General features: G+C 43.3%; 1 protein-coding gene across 4 annotated transcripts in view; it reads left to right on the top strand.

Moving 5' to 3' along the window:
- The window catches only part of LOC140733384 (FHF complex subunit HOOK interacting protein 2A-like), a 75,607-nt gene that overhangs the window by 31,193 nt on the left and 17,401 nt on the right, over positions 1-27,013 (top strand). For all 4 annotated transcript variants that reach the window (XM_073056664.1, XM_073056646.1, XM_073056656.1 and 1 more), the window contains 7 exons: positions 1,367-1,609; positions 4,912-5,108; positions 7,863-7,980; positions 9,208-9,284; positions 13,093-13,285; positions 13,994-14,157; positions 25,166-25,306. In XM_073056664.1, the coding sequence (XP_072912765.1) occupies positions 1,367-1,609; positions 4,912-5,108; positions 7,863-7,980; positions 9,208-9,284; positions 13,093-13,285; positions 13,994-14,157; positions 25,166-25,306 (1,133 nt within the window). The remainder of the gene's footprint in view (positions 1-1,366; positions 1,610-4,911; positions 5,109-7,862; positions 7,981-9,207; positions 9,285-13,092; positions 13,286-13,993; positions 14,158-25,165; positions 25,307-27,013) is intronic.

The raw sequence follows: 27,013 nt of genomic DNA, 5'->3' as shown, positions 1-27,013 counted from the left end.
TAAATGAAAAGTAAGTAATCTAAACTGGGAGAATTCAATACTGACCATGGCATTACAGCAGAGTTAGGCCGTTCAACCCATCGAGTCTGCTCCACCATTCATTGCTAATTTATCTTCGATCTCAGTGCCATTCTCCTGACTTCTCCCCGTAACCTTTGATTCCCTTACTAATCAAGAACCTATCAACCTCCCTCTTAAGTATACCCAGTCATTCAGCCTCCACAGCTATTTGTGATAATGAATTCCTCCTCCACTAAAGAAATTTCTTCTCATTTCTTTTCTAAAGGGACGTTCTTGTATTTTGACACTGTGCCCTCTGGTCCTGAACTCCCCCAACATTGGAAGCATCCTCTCCATATTCACTTTGCTTATGTCTTTCAATATTCCACAGGTTTCAATTAGATTCCCCCCCACCCCAATTCTTTTAAGTTCCAGCGAGTGCAGATCTTGAGTCATCAAACTTTCCTTGTACATTAACCCTTTCATTTCTGGCATCATTCTGGTGAACTTCCTCTGGAATCTCCAATCCTAGCATATCCTTTCTTAAATAGGAACCCAAAACTGCTCACAGTATTCCAAATGCAATCTGAACCAGTGCCTTATAAGATCATATTCTTACTTTTATATTCTAGTCCTCTTGAAATGAATGCTAATAATTGCATTTGTCCTATTTTCTGTCTATTCAACCTGCAAGTTAACCTTTTGGGAATCCTGCATTAGGACTCCAAATTTCCTTAGTATCTCTGTTTCTGAATTTGCTCCCCATTTAGAAAATAGTCTATATCTTTATTCCTTCTACCAATATACATGACCACGCACTCTCCTACACTGTATTCCATCCGCCACTTATTTGCCCATTCTCCTAATCTGTCCAGGTTCCTCTACAGACTTCCTGCTTTCCCTCCACCTTTGTATCATCCAGGAACTTGGCCACAATGCCATCAATTCCGTAATCCAGGTTTATAACATGAAAAGAAATGCTGAGGACAAAAACTTACCCAGAGAGAAGATGAGTAGCTTTTCCTTTCGTTGGGCTTCATTGTAACATGGCAGACAAATCAGAATGGGGATGGGACAGTGATTTAAATGACAAGCAGCAGGAAGTTTGAGGTCACTCGTGAGTGCTGAATGTGGTGCTCTGCAAAGCCATCATCCGATTTGCACTGGTTTCTCCATTGTAGAGAAGACCACATTGTGAATACAGAATGCAGTAGATTACAGAAGGCTCTTGGAGAATGGAGACTGTTGGAAGTTTGGAGGGTGGGGGTGGAATTAAAGACATTTGTCACTGTGACTTCATTGAGTGATTTCAGTTTAGATATGCTGATGTTTCTTCCTGCTTCCTTTTTATGTAATGCTTTTTCAGAAGAAGAAATTTACTAATTCCAGAAGATCATTGTCATGTTCCTCCAAGAAGACTGAAATTAAGCAACAGGGCACTGATTCTGCAGTAGAATCAGAATCGTGTTTGACTCCAGAGGCTAGCTCATCGCATGCTGACCAACCTCCTGTGGCATGTAAAAGTCCTGTCTGCCTCAGTACTGAGGATAGAGGCACTCAGCTGGAAAAGAACCTGCTTCATGCTATACTAACTGTGACCTCAAGTCAGGTACGTTTGAAATAACTTGTAGTTAAGAGGATTGAAAATAGAGCATAATGATCAGGGTTGTCGGGAGGCAAGTGATGTAGAGCATGAGGGATTGAGAGCCAATGATCCATACGATAGGGTCTTTTAAGAGACTCCTGGATACGTACATGGAGCTTAGAAAAATAGAGGGCTATGGATAGCCCTAGGTAATTTCTAAAGTAAGTACATGTTCGGCAGAGCATTGTGGGCCAAAGGGCCTGTATTGTGCTGTAGGTTTTCTATGTTTCTATTAAGACTTAATTTTAGTTCTTAATTTCTGCTGGAAAATGAGTTTCACATTTGAGTTTCTCAGAAGACATGCTGAAATTAATAATCAAAAACATCCTTATTCTTATACAGTGTTTTAAAAATGGAGCTATTTGGAATCTTGCAGTTCACTTTTGTACTAATTCAGATCAAACTGTCCATTAATTTGAAGAATTCTGGTGAAGATTTAATTCCTTTATTTTTAATTAATTTTTTGGCTAGCATTTTCTGTTCACCTCCCACACCATTTAGCAGTCTGTGATCACAGAAAGCCAGACAGAATTAAAGTGTCAGATTTTGTTCCCTGAAGGACACTTGTGAATGAGAAAAATCTAGCACTTTTATGGTCGTAATTTTTAATTATTAATTCTTATTTAATTCCAATAATTAACTGAATTGATATTTTACAGCTGCCTTTAGTGGGATTTTTAAAAAGATCTCTGATTTGTAAGTCTCAGTCACCAGTCTGGTGAATTAACCAGTTTATTAAAAATGAGGAAAAAAGCAAATATATTGCTTACATAGTGGCCCAAGAACATGTTGATCTCCCACAATCAAAAGCCAGTGACAGAGTGCTATTGATTTTAAGCAATAGTTTACCCATAACTTTACTATATGGAATCCAGAAGTATAGATAGCACATGCAAAGAATGGAAATAGCAGGAGTAATCCAATATCCAGAAATTATGTTGACTCTTATGCAGGATTTTTCTATTTCCATAGCCTGAAAGTGTTTAGTGGCTTTAATTGAGTAAAAATTGAATAATTTATTGCTTTGACTGGGAACAGAATGATGATGACATAAGAAACAGAAGCAGGCATAGGCCTTCCAATCCTTCAAATCAACTCTTCCATTAATCTCCTCATTCTCATTTCCCATCACTATCACAGTCCCCGAATCAAAAATCCATCAGTCCCTTGGGTATCACAGTGGCATAAGCCTGGGTTCATTCCCATCATGGGATGGTGTTAGTGCAATGTTTGCACGTTCTCCCTGTGATAACAAGCTTCCTTGTTGTGCTCTCAGATCCCAAAGATGTCCAGGGTGGTAAGTTAATTAGTTGCTGTAGCTTGTCCCTAATGCTTTGGTGAGTGAAAGAAAAGGAGAAAATGTGATTAATGTGGGATTAATGTAAATCATCAGTGCAGACTTGGTGGACCAAAGGGATTGTGTATTGTAACTCAGCAATGGTGACATTCCCATCCTAATAGTACTTGTCCGAATGTTACAGTACCTCCTGCCTGATTGTAGGGGCCAAAGAGGTTGTGGGACGGATGAGAGAGGTCATTGACAATGTGATAAGGGCCCTGGTATGCGGTTCCTCGGGCAGATATCTTGGATTGGTGGAAGACAGACCCCAATGATCCTCTCAGCAGTGCTCACAATCCTTTGTAGACCCTTGCAGTCAGATGCCTTGCAATTCCCATACCGGACGGTGATGCAGCGTCTCTCAATAGTCTCCTGTAAAAATTGGTTAGAATGGGTGGAAGCCTCACTTGCTTCAATCTCCTCAGGAAGAGAAGATGCTGCTGTGTTTTCTTGACTGAAGAGGTGTTGTTGAGGGACCAGGTGTTGTTGAGGTGTTGTTTGCATGCCAGAAATTGAGCTCTCCTAATTCTCCCCGTGGAGGAGCCATCCATATGCAGTGAGGTGTGATCAAGCCTGCACTTTCCTAACGTCCACAAATTGCCTTTTTCACTCATCTAAACTGATAAATTTGCTTTTCACTGTACTGAGGTACAGTGAAGCATTTTGTTTGGCAATGCAGATAGATAGTAAGATGCAAAGTCATAACAAAGTAGATTATGAAATCAAGAGTACCTTTTATCATATTAGGGAACTGTTCAGCAGGATAGAAGCTATCCTTGAGGCTAGTGGCACATGCTTTCAGGCTTTTGTATCTTCTGCCTGGTAGGAGGAGGGGAACAGAAAGTATGTCTAGAGTGGGTGGGCTGGCTGCTTTCCTAGGCAACAAGAAGTATAGACCAAGTCCATGAAGGGGAAGCTAATTTCTGTGATATACTGTGCTATTCCCAGCCGTGATGCATCTGGATAGGATGCTTTCTATGGTGCATTGATAAAACAAAAATGAGGGTCAAAGGGGACTGCTAAATATCTTTAGTTTCTTGTAGAAATAGCAGTGATGGTTAGTTTTATTGGTTGTGTTGTCTATGTGTTCGAAGCAGGACAAGCTATTGAGGATGTAGCCTTGAGGGGCCCCAGTGTTGAGAATGATTGCAGCACTGCTGTTGTCACCTATCTTTACTGATGGTGGTCTGTTAGTCAGGAAGTCAAGGATCCAGTTGCAAAGGGAAGTTTTGAGCCCCAGGTCTGTAAATTTGTTTGGTGTTACAATATTGAAGGCCAAACGTTAGTCAATAAACAATAGACTGATGTAGGTGTCAGGGTGGCATGGTAGCATAGTGGCTAGCACAAAGCTTTACAGTGACAGCTCTAAGATTTGGGTTTATTTTCTGCCACTTTCTGTAAGGTTTTGTACATTCTCCCTGTGACTGAGTGGGTTTCCTTCAGGTGCTCTAGTTTCCTCCCACTTTCCAAAGTCGTACAGTTAGGGCTAGTGAGTTGTGGGCATGCTGTGTTGGTGCTGGAAGGGTGGTGACACTTGCAGGCGTCCCATCACAATCCTCACTGATTTGCCTTGATGCAAATGATGCAATTGAGTACATGTTTCGATGAACATGTGATAAATAAAACTAATCAATCTTCATCTCTCCTGTCAAGATGCTTCAGAGATGAGTGTAGCACCAGGGAGATGGCATCTGCTGTAGCCCTGGTTTGGCAGTAGGCGAATTGCAGTGGGCCAAGGTTGTCTGCAAGGGTGGAATTAATATGTGCCATGGCTAGCCTCTCAAAGCACTTTATGCTGGTTGATGTCAGATCCTCGGGGTGGTAGTCATTAAAGCATTTTCTTAGGTACTGGCATGATTCATTTAGACAAGGAATTTCATTGCTCCCTGGTATATATGACAGTAGACTCAACTTTCTTTCTTTCTAGGAGAAGCGATATGCAGTGAAGGCCTGTGAAAGCTTGCTCTTGTTGGTCACGTTACCAGAGGAAGTGGCAGCAAGATACATGATTGAAGGCACAGCGTTATGTAGCATGCTGGCTAACAGGCTGTCTGATCTTTACAAGCTAATACCAGAATCCATTGACCCAGGACAAATTGAGTCGCTGGAAAGAGTTAACTGGCGGTACATAAACTTACTCGAGTTCATGAAATGGAAAATGAGGAATATTTATATGTATCAGATCATTACAATTTTCCGGTGCCCACACAATGAATTCCTTACAGCAGGATGTTTCACCAAGTGCAAGTTCATCAATATAAGAAGGCAATCTCATTAAGTTTTAGTATAAAAACACTGCTTGCATTGTAGACTTCAATCTCTCAGTGAATAACAACTTAACAATATATCAGCACAAGTATCTGAAATAATGTAATATCATTGCATTAATTAGTAAATATTAAATTAAGTTAATAAGTGGACACACAATGGGTGATCCAGTGGGACTTTGAGAGGACAGACACACCCTCTCATAGAGAAGGGTCACTATCTCAGAAAAAGAAGTCACCCATTTCAACCCTGTTGGAACAAAAAGCCTGGTTCTATGCTGCATGGCTCTATAAATAACAGATAATAGACTGGTGCAACACAGAAACAGGCCTTTTGGTCCATCATCTACATCCTGACCCTTTTGCCTACCTAACTGACTGGCTATTCCTTGCCCCCTGTCTAAATGCCTCTTAAACATAACAATTTTATTTGATTCTACCACCTCCTGCTGCCAGCACATTCCAGGTATCAACTACCTTCTGACCCCCATTAAAGCTCCTTCCTTTCATCTTTGATCCATGCCCTTTTACTTTTAGTGCCCTCAACGTGGGGAAAAAGATTGTGACTGTCTACCCGATCTGTGCCTCTCATAATTTTACATACTTCAGTCAACCTTAACTTCCTGGGTAAACAAGCCCCACCTATCCAATGTCTCTCCATAACTAAATTCCTCCAGTCTGGACAACATCCTTGTGAGTCTCCTGCATTCTGTCCAATGCAACCATATCCTTTCTATAGTTTGTGTTCAAGCAGTATGCCACGGGCAGGCTAACCAGTATTTGTAAAGTTGCCAAACAAAGTGGTATCTTTCATATTACGTGCCATGATCTGTGAATACAAAAGTGCTGCATGTCTTCTCCATCACCCTACCCACCTATGATGTCACTTTGAGAAAAATGTCAACTTGAACTTCTAGATCTCTCAATATCTCTTATTGCCCTTCATTTACTATACATGTCAAACTCCCTATTTGATTTCCCAAAATCCATCATCTACAGTTGTCAGAATTAAATAGATTGGAAGGACAGCGCTCGCTCTGCCACGATGTTCACCCCTCTCTCCACGCCCCTGAGGCTATGAAGACTGCCCTAGATGCTGTGCCCTTGTCCGCTACTATGATGGACTGATACTGAGGCTGTGGGCTTACTCTGGGATGCTGTGGGGTTCAGATCTAAGGACTTGTTTTGATTCAGAATGTTGTTGATCGCTTCTCCTGTTTGCATTATTTGTGTCTTTGTTTACCTTTCTCTGCTGTTGGTCTTTATGTTATTTTTAAATTGGGTTCTTTCAGGCTTCTTGCTTTGTGGCTGCTTATAAACAAACAAATCCCTTTGATATTATATGCACTTTGAATCTTAAATCTGCCAACTTTCTGCTCAACTTGGGTGTAATGGATAGCAAGGACTCATTGGGCTGGAAGGGCCTGTTACCGTGCTGTATCTCTAAACTAAAAAAATAAAATAAGTCCAATATATATTAGTAGAGATCAATATTTTAAAACTACTGAGGAAATATTACAAAAAAGAATGAGTTAATCCTCAAAGATGATTTTAAAAAGCTGTTACATTTGAGCAGAGCGAGAGTAGCAAGGATACTCTGCTTGCAAACATGATTGATAGAAAGATCCCTCAAATGATGAGAAGATTGGATCAATGATGGAAGAATTACAAAATACGATCCAAAAGGCTGTTGGCAACAGTTCCCAAAGGTGTTACTGCAACAGGAACAGGCTATGTACTGATGCAAATTATTACACAGGAGAAATGTTGAACAAATCAGTACTGTCAATGTGGAGTGTGATTTGTCAGGATAATTGTTTTACAGCATCACAGAACATAGAGCACTACAGTACAGGTCAGGCTTTTTAGCCCAAAATGTGCCAACCTTTTGTCCTACTCTAAGATCAACCTAACCCTTCCCTCCGACATAGCCCTCCGTTTTCTGTCATGCACGTGCTTAGCTTCTTAAATGCCTGTAATGTATTGCCTCTAGCACCACCCCTGCCATTCAGTGCACCCACTACTATCCATGTACAAAACTTAACTCTGATATTCCCCTTAAACTTTCCTCTAATCACCTTAAAATTAAAGTGCTAGTATTAGCCATTTCTGCCCTGGGAAAAAGTCTGCCAATCCACTTAATTTATGCTTCTTAATATCTTTGACACCTCTATCAAGTCGACTCTCATCTTCCTTCGCTCCAAAGAGAAAACCCCTGGCTTGATCAACCTACCCTCATACGACATGCTCTCTAATCCAGACAACATCCTGGTAAATTTCCTCTGCATCTCTGAAACTTCCACATCACTCCTGGATACAACCAGAATAGAACTCAGTACTCTTAAATGTGGTCTAACCAGTGTTTTCTAAAGCTGCAACATTGCCTCACGATTCTTGAACCCAGTCCCCAGAGGAATGAAGTCCAACACACCATATGCCTTCTTTACCCTATCAACTTGCGTGACAGCTTTGAGGAATCTATGGACATGGATCCCAAGATCCCTCAGATCTGGAGAAAGTAATGTGTTGAGAACAGATTTCCAAATATTGAATGTACAAGCCTAATGCTATTGAATGCTGACTGATACTCTGCTCTGTATTCATGACCAAGGTCGCAAGACAGTACCTCTAAAGGCGAGGATGCAGAATCATTTCCAGGAAAAGAGGCGGTGGTTGCTTTCTTCGCGTGGCTGGACTATTGTGATCAGCTGGTGAGAGAAGCCCATAAGGTAGGAAGTTGTCATTCTATACACCTGCAATAGTTCATGAGGGAGTGAATAGGTTTCTACAGGGTTCTGAGATGGTTGGCTGAAGCTCTGCAAATGCTGTTCCACAGTTTTCATTATTATTCCTGTTGCTGTGGGATTGCTGAGCAGGGACCATGTGCTGTTCTTGTATATAAAAAATGTTGTTGTTGTTCATCCTTCGGAGTCGAAGACGACCACGACTTCTGTCAGGTGGAGGGTTTGAGACTGTGGGTCCGAAGGTGACTGGTGAGGCCAATCCGGGCCCTGAAAGCTCGCCCACATGTGGGACACATGAGGGTAGGTGCTGCAGTGGAAGTGGAGGTATAAAAAATAATTTATCTCACTCAGCAGCCGAAGGGAAACTGATAGATATATGGTAGAAGTGATGGTAATGAGGTAGCCCTTCTACTTGAGCAGGATTCCCTTCTTCTCTTATCTCTTGTATGCAGCAATTTAAAGGATTTGAGAGTGAATTTGCATTTGTGGTAGGTCCTGAAGACGAAAAGGTGATGCATTGGAACTTCCCACCGCAATGTTCATTGACATTATCATAACGAATACATTACATGGTGTAATACACCTGTATTACCAGCCAAGAGGGACTCTTCCCATCCACTCCTACAGTATCACCACAGAGTACATAGCTGTAGTTCGCTGCTTTACAGCCTAGAATATTGTTGCAAGATTTTAGTTCCAGATCGGGACACAGCTGCCTGAGTTTGTGTCAAATTTCTGAAAAGCCTTGGCCAATATTCCAGACTCATCCCTTCCAAACAAATTGCAAACATAAGATAAAATTGCGAATTTAAAGACACTAGATTCTCTCTGGGGCTTGGAACGAAACTGGTCGATATGAGACTTCTCAGAGAGATGGCTTTCTTACCATGTATTGTGTGGGTCTGTCAATTCTATATCGAGGCCCTGCTGAAATTGTTACTTGTGGCAGTGGGATCCAGAGACTTCTCAGAGGATACAACTTTATACTGGCCTTACTTGTGGAATAAACTTGCGTCACAATTTGGTGATTAACAGTGTGAACCTGATGCCTCACAATGCGTGCTCAAACGTCTCACCAAATACCGGCTGGGAGTTGGCGGCCGGCGGTATTTTGTGATACTCGCAAGTTCACAGCAATGACTTGTGTTGCGGTTTGTTCTGTGGCTCTCAGTGTCTGGCCAGGTGATATTTACACTTTGTCTCTTTACGCAGGTAACAGCTGTTGCTGTAGCCCATGAGATCAGGAAACGCTTCTTCTCCAAAGTCCTAGAACCACAACTGTTGCAGGTGTAAGCCAACTTTTCCTTTGTTGCTGTGTGATGAAAAATGTGATCTCAATCCCATGTTAACTTCCCATAAGGTGGGATTCAAAGATAAAGGGGTGTTTCGTGAACTGGATGCCTGTGACTAGTGGTGTTCCTCAGGGATTGGTGCTGAGAACTTTGCTCTTTGTAATATACATGAATGTGGGAAGCATCATGAGAAAGCTCTTAGATGACACAGAGATCAGTGGAGGTGTAGACAGTATGGAGGATGGTCTATCAGCGTGATATTCATTTGTAGGTGAAATTGGCTAAGAAATGAGAGATGGAGTTTAATCTTGAAGTATGAGGTGATACATTTTCTGAGTGCTGTTGTGGGGATCTAGGGAGTACTGAGGAATAGGGACAGTTTGGTGTGCAAGTCCAAAAATCCTTGAAGGTGACCATGTGGGTAGATAACATGGCTAAGAAGGTTTCCATTAGTCAGAGCATTGAGGACAAGAGCAGGGAGCAATGGTCTATATTGGTAAAACGTTGGTCAGATCACTTCTGAAGTAGTGGCTGAGGATCTGGTCATCACGCTACAGGTGGGACGTGAATTCACCAGTTTGCTGCCTATGATGGTTGGGTGTTTTAGTAATGAGCAAGAATGGAGAGTCTGGGTCTGAGAGACTAATCACTGAGGAGGTTAATATGGAACATGATCGACCTGTGTAAACTTGTGAAGGGTATAGATGGGGTAGACCAGGACACTGTACCCCATATGACTAAATGAGAGGTAGATACGACTAGAGGAGACAGATGTAGGGTAAGAGGAAATATGAAGGGAGCCGTTTTTCACCCAGCGAGTTGTGAAGCAGAGTTGTACAGCACAGAACAATGCCTTTTGGCTCGTCATTATTCAGGCTAACCCAGATACATTTTCAAGCTAATCCCATTTCTCAGTCACAGATAGAATCACTGACATCATTTAAGCAGTGTCTAGGCAAACACTTGAATCACCAGGTCACAGAAGGCATAAAAGGCTGCATAATGCTGCATTAATACAGATGGGTGTCCAATGGGTAGAATGATGTGATGGGATGAATGGCCTTTCTCCTTGCTATATGACGTCAAGTTTGACAAATGAGACATCCAATCGGGTGTTGGGTGCGTGGTGCTCCATCCTTGGATCAGCCTTCGCCTAGAATCACACTCTGCTCTGTAACCTTTAACCTTTACAAGTTCTGGGCCTGAACTCGCTGGAGTTTAGAAGAACAAGGGAGATCCAATTGAAACCTATTGGATATTGAAAGGCCTAGATGGAGTGATGTGAAGAAGATGTTTCCAATGGTGGAGTAGTGTAGGACCAGAGGACACAGCCTTACAATACAGGGACATCCCTTAGAACAAAGATGAGGAGGAATTTCTTTAGCCAGAAGGTGGTGAATCTGTGGAATTAATTGCCCGATAGCTGTGGCGTTCAAGTCATTGGGTGTATTTAAAGCAGAATTTGATAGGTTTTCGATTAGTAAGGGATCAGATGTTATGGGAAGAACGTTTCAGGCCATAACCCTTCAGCAGGACTAATTTAGATATTAATCAAATGTCCAATTAAACTAATCCCTTACACATTTGTAGAATCATGGAGCACTATGGCTCAGAAACATTCTTCTAAAATCCAGCAAATAAAGGCCCAGAGACATCATTCGCTCCTCATTCGATAAGCCTTTCATTCTCATGAACTTTCTCTGACTCTCTCCAATGTCAGCACATCCTTTCTTAAATAAGGGGCCCAAAACTGCGCTCAGTACCTCAAGTGAGGCCTCACCAGTGCCTTATAAAGGCTCAGCATTACATCCTTGTTTTTATACTCTAGTCCTCTCGAAATTGATACTAACATTGCATGTGCCTTCCTTACCAGTGAGTCAACCAGCAAGTTAACCTATAGGGAATCCTGCATGAGGCCACTCAAGTCTCTTTTCAGCTTGGATTTTTGAAAATAGTCTATGCTTTTATTCCTTCTACCAAAGTACATGATCACACACTTCGCGACACAATATTCCATTGGCCACTTCTTTGTCCATTCTCCTAATCTGTTCAAGTCCTTCTGCAGCCTTTCTGCTCCCTTAACACTACCTGCCCCTCCACCTATCTTCATATTGTTTGCAAACTTGGCCACAAAACCATCAATTCCATCATCCAAACCGTTGACGTACAACGTAAAAACCGATCCCAGCACTGACACCCTGTGGAACGCCACTTGTCATCAGCATCCAATCAGAAATAGCTCCCTTTCTTCTCACTCTTTGCCTCTTGCCAATCAGCTACTGCTCTATCCATGGTAGTATCTTTGGCTGTAATACCATAAGCTCTTAACTTGTTAAACAGCCTCATGTGCGGCACCTTGTCAAAGGCCTTCTGAAAATCCAAGTACACTACATCATCTGATTCTCCATTGTCTATCTGGCTTGCCATTTCCACAAAGAATTCCAACAGATTTGTCAGGCAAGATCTTCCCTTAAGGAAACCATGCTAACTTTGGCCGATTTTATCGTGTGTCTCCCAAGTATCCTGAAACCACATTCTTAACAATCAATATCAACATCTTCCCAACCACTTATAGTTTCCTTTCTTCTGCCTCCCTCCCTTCTTGAGAGTGCAGAAACATTTGCTATTTTCCAGGCTTCTAGAACCATTCCAGAATCTAGTGATTCTTGAAAGATCATTACCAATGCCTCCACAAACTCATCAGCTCCCTCTTTCAGAACCCTGGGATGTTGTCCATCTGGTCTGGATGACCTATCTACCGTAAGACTTTTCAGTTTCCCAAGCACCATCTCCACAGAAGTAACACCTGCAGTACACTCAAAACTTCCGGCATTTTGCTAGTGTCTTCCACGGTGAAGACTGAAGCAAAACACTTACTCCGTTCATGCGCCATTTCCTTGTCCCCCACTACTACCTCTCCAGCATCATTTTCCAGTAGTCCAATGTCTGCTCTCGCCTCTCTTACTCTTTATATATTTGAAAAAAACTTTTGGTATCCTCTGATATTGTCAGCTAGTTAACCTTCATATTTCATGGGAATGGGAAGCCATGGACTGACATGTCGGAATGGAAGTGGGAGGTAGAATTGAAATGGCTGCATCTCTTCTATTTTATGCACATCTGCCCTCACCCCATCCTCCTGCCACCCCACCAACCTCCGCATTCAGCACATAATTCTCCGTAACTTCCACCATCTCCAACGGGATCCTATCACGAAGCACATCCTTCCATCCCCCGCACTTTCCACTTTCTGCAGGGATCGCTCCCTACACAAATCCCTTGTCCATTCATCCCTCCCCACTGATCTCCCTCCTGGTACTTATCATTGCAAGCGGAACAAGTGCCACACCTGCCCCTACACCTCCTCCCTCACTACCATTCAGGGTCCCAAACAGTCCTTCCAGGTGAGGTGCCACTTCACCTGCAAAGGGGTCATCTACTCCTGGATAGGAAGGTTTCGAGGGATGTGTGCCAAACGCAGGCAAAGGGATCAGCTGAGGAAGATACTGTGGTGAGCATTGACAGGTTGGTCTAAGGGCCTATTTCCATGCTGTAAAACAACAAATTTATGAATAGGAGCATGGTGAACTTGTGAAAGTCTCTACCACAGAAAGCCAAATCATTATCATTAAATATTTGAGGAAGGAGATATTGTTCTCAGGCCAGAAAGATTGAATCGGATATTGCATTTGGATGATCGTATTGAATGGCAGATCGGGTTTGAAGGGCCATATGGTGTAACCTCCTCCTATTTTTCATGTTTCTATGCTTATGATTGAATGTCACCCATCTTTACTGTGTCCAGGTCTGAGATCGGAATCCTCTCCTCCACTGCACTGCTAACGGGAATCCTCACACACGTTACCTCTCCGCAGTTACTGGATGAGCTGGTTCATTTTCTGTTGGGGGATGAACGACAACCGGAGATTCCAGTGGATTCAGGCTGTCACCCGCTCCGTTCCCAGCTGATTAAGCGTTGCAACCACTTGTCGGATGAGGTGAGTTTCAGTGCAGCACGGTGAGGTCACGGTTCAGAGCACCGCGGCTGTGCAGTGATTTCTGACGGCAGCACACTGGGTACATTGAACGAGCTGCTGTAGGAGCCAGGCGGGCAGGCGGCATCTGTGGAGGCAAATGAACAGTTGATGTTTTAGAGGGAGACTTTTCATCTGGGCTGAAGGAGTAGGGGGAGATGTTCACAGGTGAGGGGAAGGGGTGGGGCAAGGAGTGACGGGCTACAGGTGAGTCCAGGCAAGGGAGTAGTGACAGAGGCTGGGAGGTGATTGGTGTGGGTGACAAGGGCTAAAACTGATAGAATTGATTGGAAGGGAAGGTGGAGCACGAAAACAAATGAGTGAGGTGGGGAGGAAGCATGGAGTGGATGGGGGAGGAGAGATTGTGAGGCTGGGAGGTATGTGGGAAGGACTGGGTAGATCTGGAGGAGAGAGAAAATGGACAGAGAGGGAGCAGGAAACAAAGTGGAGAATTCAGTGTTCACACTGTTGGGTTGCAGACTGTCCAGGTTCTATTCCTCTAGTTTGCAATAGTTTGACAATACGCTTCCCTGTGGGTTAGATGGATGTATGTTGGAGTGTGAGTTTGTAATCTAGGTTGACACTGACAAGAACTTCAACTGTTATCATGTTAATCCTGCAAAGCTCACCTTTGCTGCTGTGAGATTTATGTGTATTTCTGCATTCTCGTAGATCAGTATGGCCAGTCTCAGATTCTTCGAACAGTTCCTGCAAAAATCACACGAACACATCATTTATAATCTGGTACTCCGGAACTTCTGTGACCGTAGATACATCGTGCACAACACTGGACATGAGGAGGGGACTGCAGACAACGAACACGTGGATGAGCCAGAGTAAGGAATTAAAGAAATTGTCAGTAGTTTCAATAGAGGTGTGAAGGCTTAGCTGTGATTTAATTTTTCTTGTGAAACCTTCAATGTCCATTTAAGCGTATGATGTCTCCTTGGCCTCTGATTAAGCATTATGCAGTTAGCCTCATAGACGTATGCACATGTTACATCCTTTAGCAAGTTTACCAAGAGACTGCTGGTTCCTCTGCTTCTGCTTTGTCTCATTGTACTGCATTGTGTGAAACTCAGCCGAGATTTGAGAAGAGTTGCTCTTAGAATATTTAAACACAAGAGTATCTCCGGAGTAACACACACAAATTGTTGGAGGAACTCAGCAGGCCAGGCAGCATTTATGGAAAGGAATAAACAGTTCACGTTTAGGGCCAAGGTGCTTCTTCAAGACTGGAAAGTAGAGGGAAGAAGCCAGAATAAAAAGATGGGGAGGGGAAGAAGGACTGGCTGGAAGATGATAGGTGAAGCCAGGTGGGTGGGAAAGGCTGAAACAGGAGGAATCTGATAAGAGAGGAGAGTGGACCATGGAAGAAAGGGGGAAATGGAGGGGCATCAGGGGAAGGTGATAGGTAGGTGAGGAAGAGAGTTAAGAGGCCAGAGTGGGAAGGGAGATTTTTTTTAATCTGAAGGAGAAATTGATGTTCCTGCCATCAGGTTGGAGGCTACTCAGGTGGAATATGAGGTCTTGCTCCTCCACCCTGAAAGTGACTCATCGTGGCAAAAGAGGAGGCCATGGACTGACACGTCAGAACGGGAATGGGGATAGGAACTAAAATGGTTGGCTGCTGGGAAGTTCTGCTTTTGGCCAATGGAGTGAAGTTGCTCAACAAAGCAGTCCTCCAATTTACACTGGATTTCACCACTGTCGAGGAGGCCGCATTGGGAGCACTGGATACAATAGATGACCCCAACAAATTCTCAGGGGAAGGGGAAGTGTTGCCTCACCTGAAAGGACTGGTTAGAGCCCCCCCCCCCCCCCCAATGTAGCTAGGGGAGGAGGTAAACGGGCAAGTGTAGCATTTTGATCACTTGCGTGGTTTTGTGCCAGGAGGGAGATTAGTCAGGAGGGATGTATGTTCAAGGGACTCACAGAGGGAGTGATCCTGCAGAAAGTGGAGAGTTGGGGGGAGGTAAAGATGTATTTTGGTAGTACGATCCCATTGAAAATGGCGGAAGTTGTGGAAAACGATGTGTTGAATGCGGTGTTAGGTGAGGCAAGAGCAACTATATCCTTAAAGTGGCGGGTAGGTGGGGTGAGAGTAGATTTCTAGAAGACAGAGGAGGGGCAAATGAGGGCAGCATCAATGGTGGAAGAAGGGGAACCCTGTTTGAATAAAGAGGACATCTCTTATGTCCTGGCAAGGAAAGCATCCTGGGAACAGATGAGGCGGAGACAAAGGAGCTGAGAAGAGAGAATTTTTTTATATAGGAAATGGGGCAGGAAGAGGTATAGATGGGATAGCCATGGGAATCAGTAGGCTTATAAAAGATGTTGGTTGGCAATTTGTCTTCAGAGATGGGAAAAGAGGATGGAGGTGTCTTGAGGACGGTGAGGACAATATGAGTGAGGTTGATGTTCTGGAGCATGTTGACATTAAGGGAGAGGAGGTGTTGGAGTTGTTAAAATACATTAGGATGGATAAGTCCCCGGGGCCTGACAGAATATTTCCCAGGCTGCTCCATGAGGCGAGGGAAGAGATTGCTGAGCCTCTGGCTAGGACCTTTATGTCCTCATTGTCCACGGGAATGGTACCGGAGGATTGGAGGGAGGTGAATGTTGTCCCCTTGTTCAAAAAAGGTATTAGGGATAGTCGGGTAATTATAGACCAGTGAGCCTTACGTCTGTGGTGGGAAAGCTGCTGGAAAAGATTCTTAGAGATAGGATGTATGGGCATTTAGAGAATCATGGTCTGATCAGGGACAGTCAACGTGGCTTTGTGAAGGGCAGATCATGTCTAACAAGCCTGATAGAGCTCTTTGAGGAGATGACCAGATGAAGGTAGTGCAGTAGATGTGATGTACATTGATTTTAGTAAGGCATTTGATAAGGTTCCACACGGTAGGCTTATTCAGAAAGTCAGAAGGCACGGGATCCATGGAAGTTTAGCCAGGTGGATCTTGCCTACAGAAGGCAGAGGGTCGTGGTGGAGGGAGTACATTCAGATTGGAGGGTTGTGACTAGTGGTGTCCCACAAGGATCTGTTCTGGAATCTCTACTTTTTGTGATTTTCATTAATGACCTGGATGTTGGGGTAGAAGGGTGGGTTGGCAAGTTTGCAGATGACATGAAGGTTGGTTGTGTTGTAGATAATGTAGAGGATTGTCAAAGATTGCAGAAGGATGCAGAAGTGGGCTGAGAAGTGGCAGATGGAGTTCAACCCAGAAAAGTGTGAGGTGGTACACTTTGGAAGGACAAACTCCAAGGCAGAGTACAAAGTAAATGGCAGGATACTTGGTAGTGTGGAGGAGCAGAGGGATCTGGGGGTACATGACCTCAGATCCCTGAAAGTTGCCTCACAGTTAGATAGGGTAGTTAAGAAAGCTTATGGGGTGTTAGCTTTCATAAGTCGAGGGATAGAGTTTAAGAGTCACGATGTAATGATGCAGCTCTATAAAACTCTGGTTAGGCCACACTTGGAGAACTATGTCGAGTTCTGGTCGCCTCACTATAGGAAGGATGTGGAAGCATTGGAAAGGAGATTTACCAGGATGCTGCCTGGTTTAGAGAGTATGGATTATGATCAGAGATTAAGGGAGCTAGGGCTTTACTCTTTGGAGAGAAGAAGGATGAGAGGAGACATGATAGAGGTGTACAAGATATTAAGAGGAATAGACAGAGTGGACTGCCAGTGCCTCTTCTCCAGGGCACCACTGCTCAGTACAAGAGGACATGGCTTTAAGGTAAGGGGAGGGAAGTTCAAGGGGGATATTAGAGGAAGGTTTTTTTACTCAGAGAGTGGTTGGTGCCTGGAATGCACTGCCTGAGTCAGTGGTGGAGGCAGATACACTAGTGAAGTTTAAGATGGAGGAATTTAAGGTGGGGTTTATATGGGAGGCTGGGTTTGAGGGTCGGCATAACATCGTGGGCCGAAGGGCCTCAATGTGCTGTACTATTCTATGTTCTAGATTATTTTCTTCATTTGTGGATAAGATCTATCAAAACACAATGATGGTAGGAGATGAAAATTAACAGAAAAATTAATTTCCTTTATACTTTAGGTAGCATTTTAAAACGTGGCTTCATACCAGATCCATTTTGGATTGTCGCTAATAGAGACCTGGTATTTCTCTGTTTCTGATTGTCATTGAGTTATTTTTGGAGGCCAAACTGTTTAACAAGCCATTACTGTTATAATAATAAAACACTAGAAAACAGTCTGGTTTCAGTGGCAGAGAAAGGTTGGGGGAGGGATGAGTAAAACCAAAGGAATATCTTAATAACGTGGAGCCCAAATAAGACAATCTGGCAGTTTGAGGCAGGTTATGCTTCTTTGCCGGGATTTAATCTAGCTAACAGCAGGGATGGAAGACATGTACAGCAGGGCAGCTGTATTAGTTGAGAGAGAAAATAAAGCTAAAACCACATGTCCGACAGACAGTAATGATCTCTGGCAAAAAGAGTGGGATACCTACTAGGACAGCTCAGTACAGGCCTTTCGCCCCACAAAGTTCTACCTGTCCTTTAACCTACAACAAGATCAATCTAACTCTTCCTTCCCATGTAATCCTCATTTTTCTTTCACCCATGTGCCTATTTAAGAGTCTCTGAAATGTCCCTGGTGTATTGGCCTCACACATCAATCCTGGCATTGCATTTCACGCACCTACCAAACTATGTAAATAAAAACCTGCCTTTGACGTTACCCTCTATACCTTCCACCCAGCACTTGAAAGTTATGCTGCCTTGGATAAGCCAATTCTGCCCTGGGATAAAGTATCTAGCTGTCCACTCTATCTACGCCTCTTATCATCTTGTAGACTTTCTCAGGTTCCATCTCTCCAAACAAAACAGCAATAGCTTCCTCAACCTATCATCAGAAGACATGCTATCTGTTCCGGGAAGCATCCTGGTAAATCTCCTCTGCACCCACTCTAAAGCTTCCACTTCCTTTCTGCAATGAGGTGACCAGAACTAAACATAATGTTCTAAATGCAGCCTAATCAGAGTTTTATAGATCTGGAATATTACCTCAGAGCTCTTGAACTCAGTCCCCTGACAAATGAAGGCCAACACACCATACATCTTCTTAACAACGTTATCAACTTGGCACTGCAACTTTGAGGAATCTGTGGTCACGAACCCCAAGATCCTCTTTACCTCCACACTGTTAAGAATCATACCAATAACTTAGTATTCTACCTTCAAGTGTGACCTTCCAAAGTAAATAATTTTACAACTTTCCAGGCTGAACACCATCTGGCACTTTGCAGCCCAGCTCTGCAGTGTCCTGTTGTAACCTATGGCAACCTTCTATACAATCCACAATGCCACTAACCTCTGTGTTATCTGCAAACTTAGCTACACACCCTTCCACCTCCTCATCCAAGTTATTTATAAAAATCACAACGAGCAGGGTGACTCTGGATGATCCTAGAGTAGATCCCTGCAGAACATGAATGGTCAATGGTCTCCAGGCAGAATACCTCAATCGTCTACCATCCTCTGCCAATTTTGAATTCACAAAGCGATGTTTCCTTGGATCCTATATCACCTCACTTTCTGAATGAACCTTGTCAAAAGTCTTACTAAGATCCATGTGCACAACATCCACTGCTCTGCCCTCAATGATCTATTTGGTTACTTCCTCAAAGATTCATGAGGCATGACCTGCCTCTCCCAGAGCCATGTTGACTATCCCTAATCAGCCTATGCTCTTAAATCCTATCTCTGAGAACCTGCCCACCACTAATGTAAGACTTTCTGATCTATAACTCCCAGTGTCATCCCTATTACTTTTCTTGAACAAAGGAAGAACAATTGCCATCCTTGAATCCTCTGGCACTGTTCCTCTGGCCAGTGACCACAAGAACACAAGACATAGCAGAATTAAGCCATTCGGCCCATCAAGTATACTCTGCAATTCCATTATGGCTGATTTATTATCTTTCTCAACCCTTTCTCCTGCAACCTTTAATGCCCTGACTAATCAAGAATCTATCAACCTTAAACATACCCAATGACTTGGCATCCACATTCCTCTGTGGCAATAAATTTCACAGACTCACCACCCTTTGGCTAAGAAATTCCTCCTCATTTCTGTTCTAAAGAGATGCCCCGTTGTCCTAGACTTCCCCACTATAGGAAACATCCTGTCCACATCCAGTATATCTAGGCCTTTCAGTATTCAATAGGTTTCAATGACATCTACCCTCATTCTTCTGAACATCAGTGAGTACACAAAAAACATCTCCAAAGATCCAGCTCCAAGGACTTATCTATCCTAATGCTTTTCAAAAGTTCCAGTACATCTTCATTCTGAATGTCGACACGTTCCAGCATATCACGCTGTTCTACGCTGACCTCACATTTCTCAAGGTCCATCTCTCTGGTGAATAATGAAGCAAAGTAATCATTAAGGGTCCCCCCACTCCCTCAAACTCCAGGAACAGGTTTCCTATTTAATCCCTGATCTGTCCTCCTCTCATTCTAGTTATCCTGTTCTTCACATATTGTAGTATGCCTTGAGGTTATCCTTAATTCTACTCACAAGACCTTCTAGCTCTCCTAAGTCTATTCTTAAGCTCCATCCTGGCTACCTTGTAACTCTCAAGAGTCCTGTTTGATCCTTGTAATTCTCAAGAGCCCTCTCTGATCCTTTCCCTGCCTCAATGGGACAAACATATCCAGAACCTCTTGCAAGTGCTCCCTAAACAACTCCACATTCTGGTCGTGCATTTACTTGAGTATTCCTTTTCCCTTTTTTTTCTCCTTGTACCCTTAACTCCTGGTGGAGTCGTCGGGGTGCCGTCATGACAAACTTTGCACCAGTCTTCCATCTGTTGGAGTTTGTGCAAGAGCCTGGGTCAGTGCAAATGTTTTCCCTGTCCATTCTTTAATGTTGTCCGTCCATCTTTTCCTCCGTCTACCTCTCCTTCTTTCCCCCTCCACAGTTCCTTGTAGAACGGTCTTTGCAAGGCCACTGGATCTTGTTACATGGCCGTACCATCTCAGCTTTCTTTTCTTCACCGTTGTGAGAAGGTCTTCATGGGGGCCAATGTGGTGCTGGATGGTCTTACAGATCTGCTCGTTTGTGATGTGGTCCAAGATGTTGCGATAGCATCTCATTTCCAAAGCCTGTATCTTCCTCTGTAGCTCTGCTACAGAGGGTCCATGTCTCGCATGTGTACAGGAAAATGGAGAATACCAATGCAAGCAGGAATCTGATCTTGTACTTCATGGTGATGTTGCTGTCCCTCCATATTGTCTTGAGTTTGGATAGTGCAGTCATTGTCTGTGCTGTTCTTGCCAGGACTTCTGGTCTTGATCCTTCATCACTGATGATTGCCCCCAAGTATTTGAAATGCTGCACTGTCTCAAGTTTCTGACCATGGACTGAGATGTCTGTTGTGATGGCTTGGTTTTCTCAGCACTTGTTTCCATTCCAAACTTTGTGGAGGCTCTGTCGAGATGGCTGACCAGGTTGGCCAGTTCGTCCTCTTTTCATGCAAGTCCATCAATGTCGTCAGTAAATCTTAGGTTTGTGATGTTCCTCCCTCCGATGCCGACTGTGCCCACATGATCTTCAAGAGCATCACTCATGATCCGTTCCAGGAAGTTGTTGAAGAGAGTGGGGAGTATACCTGAGTATATTCATTCTCAATTTACACTTGCCCAATAGCATCTTAATTTGTCCTTCCCCACATACTGTCCCATACCATCTGGCCCTATCCCTGTCTAAAGCTATGGTAAAGGTCAGGGAGTTCTGGTCATTGTCTCTGAAATGTTCACTCACTGAGAAATCAGTCACCTGACCAGGTTCATGGACTAGTACCAGACCAGTATGGTCTCTCCTGTAGTTGGATACACCTAACAAATTCCACCCCATGTAAACCTTTTGTGCTGAGGAGGTGCTAATCAATATTAGGAAAGTTGAAGTCATCATAACAACAACCGGCACAGAGGTGTAGTGGTTAGCACAGTGATTTACAGTACAAGCGATCCAAATTCAATTCCCACTGCTACCTGTAAGGAGTTTGTACGGTCTCCCCATGACCATGTGGGTTTTCTCTAGGTGCTACGGTTTCCTGTCACAGTCCAAAAACGTACCATTTGGTAGGTTAATTGGTCATTTCTCACAGTTTCTTTACACACCGCATTTACCTTTACACTAACTGCCCCATCCCCTCATCACTGTGCCAGACTAGTTTGAACCCTCCCTAACAGCTCTAGCAAACTACCTGGAACTACATTGGTTCCTTTCAAGTTTAAGTGTTACCTGTCTCTTATGTACAGGTCATAACTTCCCCAGAAGAGGTCCCAATGATCCAAAACCTGAAACCCTGCCTTAAACCAATTCTTAAGTCACACATTCATATGCCAAATCATTCTGTTCTTACCTTCACTCGTGCTTGGCACAGGCAGCAATCCAGATTACTACCCATGAGGTCCTGCTTTTCAGCTTCCTATCTAGTTCCCTATATTCACTGTTCAGGACCTCATCCTTTTTCCTAACTACATCATTGGTACCAATATGATAACATTGGGCTGCTCACCCTTCCCCTTAAGAATGCTATGGAGCTGATCAGAGATGTCTCCGACCCGGGCACTTGGAAGGCAATGTACCATTGAGTCAAGATTCAAAACGAATAGCACACGTGACTTGTGGTGAGGGCTGCATACCATCGCAGACTTCAAAGCCAAACATTGTGGTGCCGTCAACATCGCAGCCTCTCTCCCAGACGAGTTCAATCGCTTTTACACTCAGTTCGACGTCACTAACTCTGAGCCTCCAAGGAAAGCCACCGCTACAACCTGCAACCTGGTCATCTCTGAGGCTGAGGTATGCAGATCTTTCCGAGTGAATAGTTGCAAGGCTGCGGGACTGGACAGCGTCCCAGGGGACTACTCAGGATGTGTGCAGCACAACTGGCATGTGGGTTTACTGATATTTTTAATCTCTCTCTGTCCCAGTGTGGAGTGCACTCCTGCTTCAAATTATCCACCATTGTCCCTGTACCAAAAAAGACCAAGGGTGGGGAGGAAGAATGGTGTTACATTTTGTAACTTCAAACCATTAAACTAATTTGAAGGAAGACATGGGAGTCCAAAATGTGAGTCTAACTTTGTGCTTACTTTAAGCAAGGCATGCACATATCACATGGTCTTTTAAAAGAATCCTGAATAGGTACATGGAGCTTAGAAAAATAGAGGGCTACGGGTAACCCTAGGTAATTTCTAAAGTAAGGACATGTTTGGCAAATCATTGTGGGCAGAAGGGCCTGTAGTGTGGTTTACGCTTTCTATGTTTCTGTGGTAGCATGATGACGTATACAGTTCACGTATACTTATACACATAATGAATTACTTAAGCGAATGGGAATGCTTAATCAACCTATGTATATATGAATACTCAAATATTAAATGCAGAACACTCCTCCCTGCTTAGCTATAAACTCCAACTCAATATAGAATGCATCTCAACTACATACACATATACACAGTGCATTATACAAAGCAACTACTATATACAGACATCTACAGCATAGTACATTTTTAAATGTCCCATTCAGGCTTGAAGATTAAATCACTGTGGGGAATTTCTTACTCTTGTGGGATACTGTCTTTCCAGAAGAGGGGATCACTGCTAGGCAGGTGAGATTGTGGCTCAATCTCAGGTTCTCGGCCCTTCTCCATGGTGGTTGTAGGAGTTGATTCTGAGACAGCAGGAAGTGGTTCTCCCTTTTCTTCTAGTTTATGCATCTTGATCTTGGGAAGGTGCATTTAGCTCACTGGAGTATTTTTTATTAATCCTCCTAATGCTCTCTTTATGACCTGACCTCTCCTCTTGGTTGCCTCATCCACAACATTACCTGATGAATCGTCTGTTTTCATATCTCCATTGATTCCTGTGTAGTCCATTTATTTTTGTCTGCCCGACGTGCTCTTTGTATGTGCCCTACTTCGTTGCATTTTCTGCAAGTTTCACACTTAAATCTGCATTGGTCTGGTGTACATGAGCCCCTGTCAAAATGATAACACAGTTTGTTTGACCAGGCAGCCTCCGTTTAATGCTGCAATTTTGTTCACAATCACATTCATTCTTGACTGCAACTCAATTGCATCTCTGTCTGCAGTTTCCATTGAAACAGTGATTTCAACTGTTCTTTAAAATATGAGCTGTGCTTTAGTTAGGAACTGTTTTTGAATGCTTTCTTGTAAGGTTTGACAAATAAATTATCTCTCAATGCATCATTAAGCTGATCACTGGACTGATAATGCTCGGACAACTTCTTCAATTCAGTTGCGTATGCTGAAATTGACCCTCCTTTTTGATTCTGCTTATGAAACCAAAAGCATTCAGCAATCAACAGTGGCTTCAGTCCTAAATGTTCCTGCATTACTTTGACAATATCAGCAAAGCTCATTTCTGCTGGTTTGGAACAGTAAAACTTCGAAGCAGACTGTCTGCTTTTAAACCCAATGCACTGAGCAAAATTGGTACTTGTTTCTCATTGACCATTTAATTTGCTTCAAAATACTGTTCAAGTTGCTTTGTATATAAAATCCAGTTTTCTGTTTTGTGATCAAATGTGTCTGTCTTTCCGATGTAGCCAGCCATTTGTGCTCCTTTTTTTGTGATTGTTATCACCCGGCACTCACTGACTATGAACCCTGAATTCTTCTGTTTACTGCCTTTTTTCAACTCAACTGTCTCTGCACGTGCTGCTCTGTTTTTTCACTCACTATTCTTTGCTGCACTTTTCTTTGAACTCAAGTATCTTCACTGCACTTCAACATATCAGTAGTTGTATCAGATCAGATTGGTAATCCATGTGTGGAGCCAAAGAGGTGAGGAGATCTTAAATATTATTTTTTTTTGCATCAGTATTTACTCAGGAGATGGACACAGAGTCTATAGAAGTGAGGCAAAGCATGGACCCTGTACAGATTACAGAGGGGGATGTGTTTACTGTCCTGGGGCAAGTTCGGGTGGACAAGGGCCTGACAAGGTGTTCCCTTGGACCCTACGGGAGACAAGTGCAGAAATTGCCAGGGTCCCAGCAGAGATATTGAAATCATCCTTAACGACAGGAGGGAGGTACGGGAGGACTGGGAGATAGTCAATGTTGTTCCACTCTTTAAGAAAAGCTCTAAACATAAATCAGGAAATTGTAGGCAGTAAGTCTGACATCAGCAGTGGGAAAGTTATTGGAAGGTATTCTAAGGGAACAGATATATGAGTACTTGGATAGACAGGGTCTGATTAGGGATAGTCAGCATGGCTTTGTGTCTGGTCGGTCACATCTAACCGATCTTGTAGAGATTGGAAAGTTGATGAAGGCTAAGCAGTGGATGTCAATTTTCTGAGGGTCTGTGCCTCCATCACCTCCTCAGGAGGTATGTTCCGTATTATAACGACCTTCTGTGTAAAGAAATTCTTTGTCAGATGCCCTCTAAGCCTATTACTGCCCACCTTACATCTATACCCTTTAGTTTTAAATAAACAGTTTGTGTAGCTTTGGAACTCTCTTCTTCGAAGGACAACGGAAGCAAAGTTTGTGGTGAGGGAGATGAAGTTTTAAAAAGGTGGTTCATCACAATCTTCTCCAAAGTATCTTGAGATGCCATTACATTAACCATAAGGCCCACAGCTCACATACTAATACATGAAATAGTATAAAATCTGGGGAGTAATACTGGACTGGGCAGTTGTTTTTACAATTAGCTATGAACCCATTGAATTGCTAACTTCTGTGCCACAACTTCCTACGATGTACCACAGATGGGATACATAGCACACAACAGACTGACCTGTCCTCTTCCCTTTTGTATTTTCAGAGAACTGGAAGATGATCCTTTCTTCACAGATATCTACCTAGGGAGCAGATACCCAGCGTCAGACTGGCTTGTTGCACCAGCAGCATCACAAGCAGCTGCAAAGGCTAATGGAAAACCAGAGGTCAACAGGATAGTACACAGGTGAGCGTTGTATCTTATCTTGCTGCTTTCAATTTGTTAACGTTTTCAGCAGGGAAACACTCTGTCACAGTCTCCTGCTCTCAAGCTGTGTTCCGACGGACTGGAAAATTGCAAATGTCACTCCGCTCTTTAAGATGGAAGGGAGGCAGAGAAGGGAAATTATAGACCAGTTAGACTGACTTCATTGGTTGGAAAGTGCTGGAGTCTATTGTTAAGGATGAAGTTTTGGGGTACTTGGAGACACATAGGCCAAAGTCAGCATGGTTTCCTAAAGGGGAAATCTTACCTGACTGATCTGTTGGAATTCTTTGAGATACTGCTAACAGGCAAGATTGACAAAGGAAAATCAGTGGGTGTTGTTTACTTGGATTTTCAGAAGGCTTTTAACAAGATAAGAGTCCATGGTATTACAGGAAAGCAAAGATAGAAGTTTGGCTGACTAGCAGGAGATGAGGAGTGAAAATAAAGGAGGCCTTTTCGGGTTGGCTGCCAGTGACTAGTGGTGTCTTGCAGGAGACAGTCTTGGGGCTGCTGCTTTTGTTATATGTCAGTGATTTAGAAGACAAATTGACGGCTTTGTGGCCAAGTTTGTGAATTGGTGGAAGGGCAGGTAATGTTGAGGAAGCAGGGAGTCTGCAGAGGGGCTTATACGGATTGGAAGAATGGGCAAAAAGTGGCAAATGGAATATAGTGTAGGGTCATTGTAATGAAAAATTATTTTAAACTTCGTTTTATGTTCTTTTCTTATTCAACTCAGGGTATCTGCATATGCATCCACAAATGAAAGTCATTTCACACTTATTAAACCATAAGAAAACACTTTATTACAGGTACAGAAAGAAAAACAATCGTCTACGGTAGTTGCAAGTATTGAAATCAAAATAATACTTGTCATTCACTAGTCAAGCTGATCTCTGGAATGCAACACACACAAAATGCTGGAGGAACTCAGCAGGTCAGGCAGCATCTATGGAGAAGAGTAAACTGGGCCGACATTGACTTCTTACTCCTTTCCATCGATGCTGTCTGACCTACTGAGTTCCTCCAGCATTTTGTGTGTGTTGGTTTGGATTTCCAGCATCTGCAGACTTCCTCATGTTTGTGATTTCTGCATTCTCGGAGGAGAGCCACAGATCCAACAATCTTTCTCGCAGCCTGATCTCCCTCTCTCCCGAACTCTAACTCTGGATCGATGTACTGTTTTGAGTCCAGTTTAACATGGCACTGGTGAAGCACAGCGCCTACTTGCTGGTAGCAAACAAAACAGAAAAAAGCTGTAAGTTACTGTATTAATCACACTTCTTCTCTGATACGTTCATTGCAATCAGTAGCCTGTAACTTCCCTTTTCAGAGATGAGCTTTGAACTGTCTGTACAACTTGGCATTTTTGACGCGTGAACTGAGGTTTCGAAGGTGCTGGACAGTTGCGGCAGTGTGACCCGAGCCCAGAAGCGAGGATAGACTTGAGGTTTGATCGATGTAAGTGTGGGCTGAATTGAAGTGACTGGGCCAGGGCCTGAGCCCGAGGTCATATTGAAATGGCAGAGCCCAGGTCCAAAGGCAAGGGAGAACCGGAGGTTTGGATGATTTAAGCGCTGTTCCAGATTAAAAAGGTCATGGAGACGAGGCACGGGCTTGTTCAACTTGCTGCTCTGTGAGGTTTTCTCACTGAGATTGTATCTTACAACTAGTGGGCTCCTGAATTGA

This window comes from Hemitrygon akajei, chromosome 1, assembly GCF_048418815.1.
Source record: "Hemitrygon akajei chromosome 1, sHemAka1.3, whole genome shotgun sequence".
Classification (NCBI taxonomy): domain Eukaryota; kingdom Metazoa; phylum Chordata; class Chondrichthyes; order Myliobatiformes; family Dasyatidae; genus Hemitrygon; species Hemitrygon akajei.
Note: the sequence above shows the minus strand (reverse complement) of the source record. Positions and strands in the feature narration are given on the sequence as shown.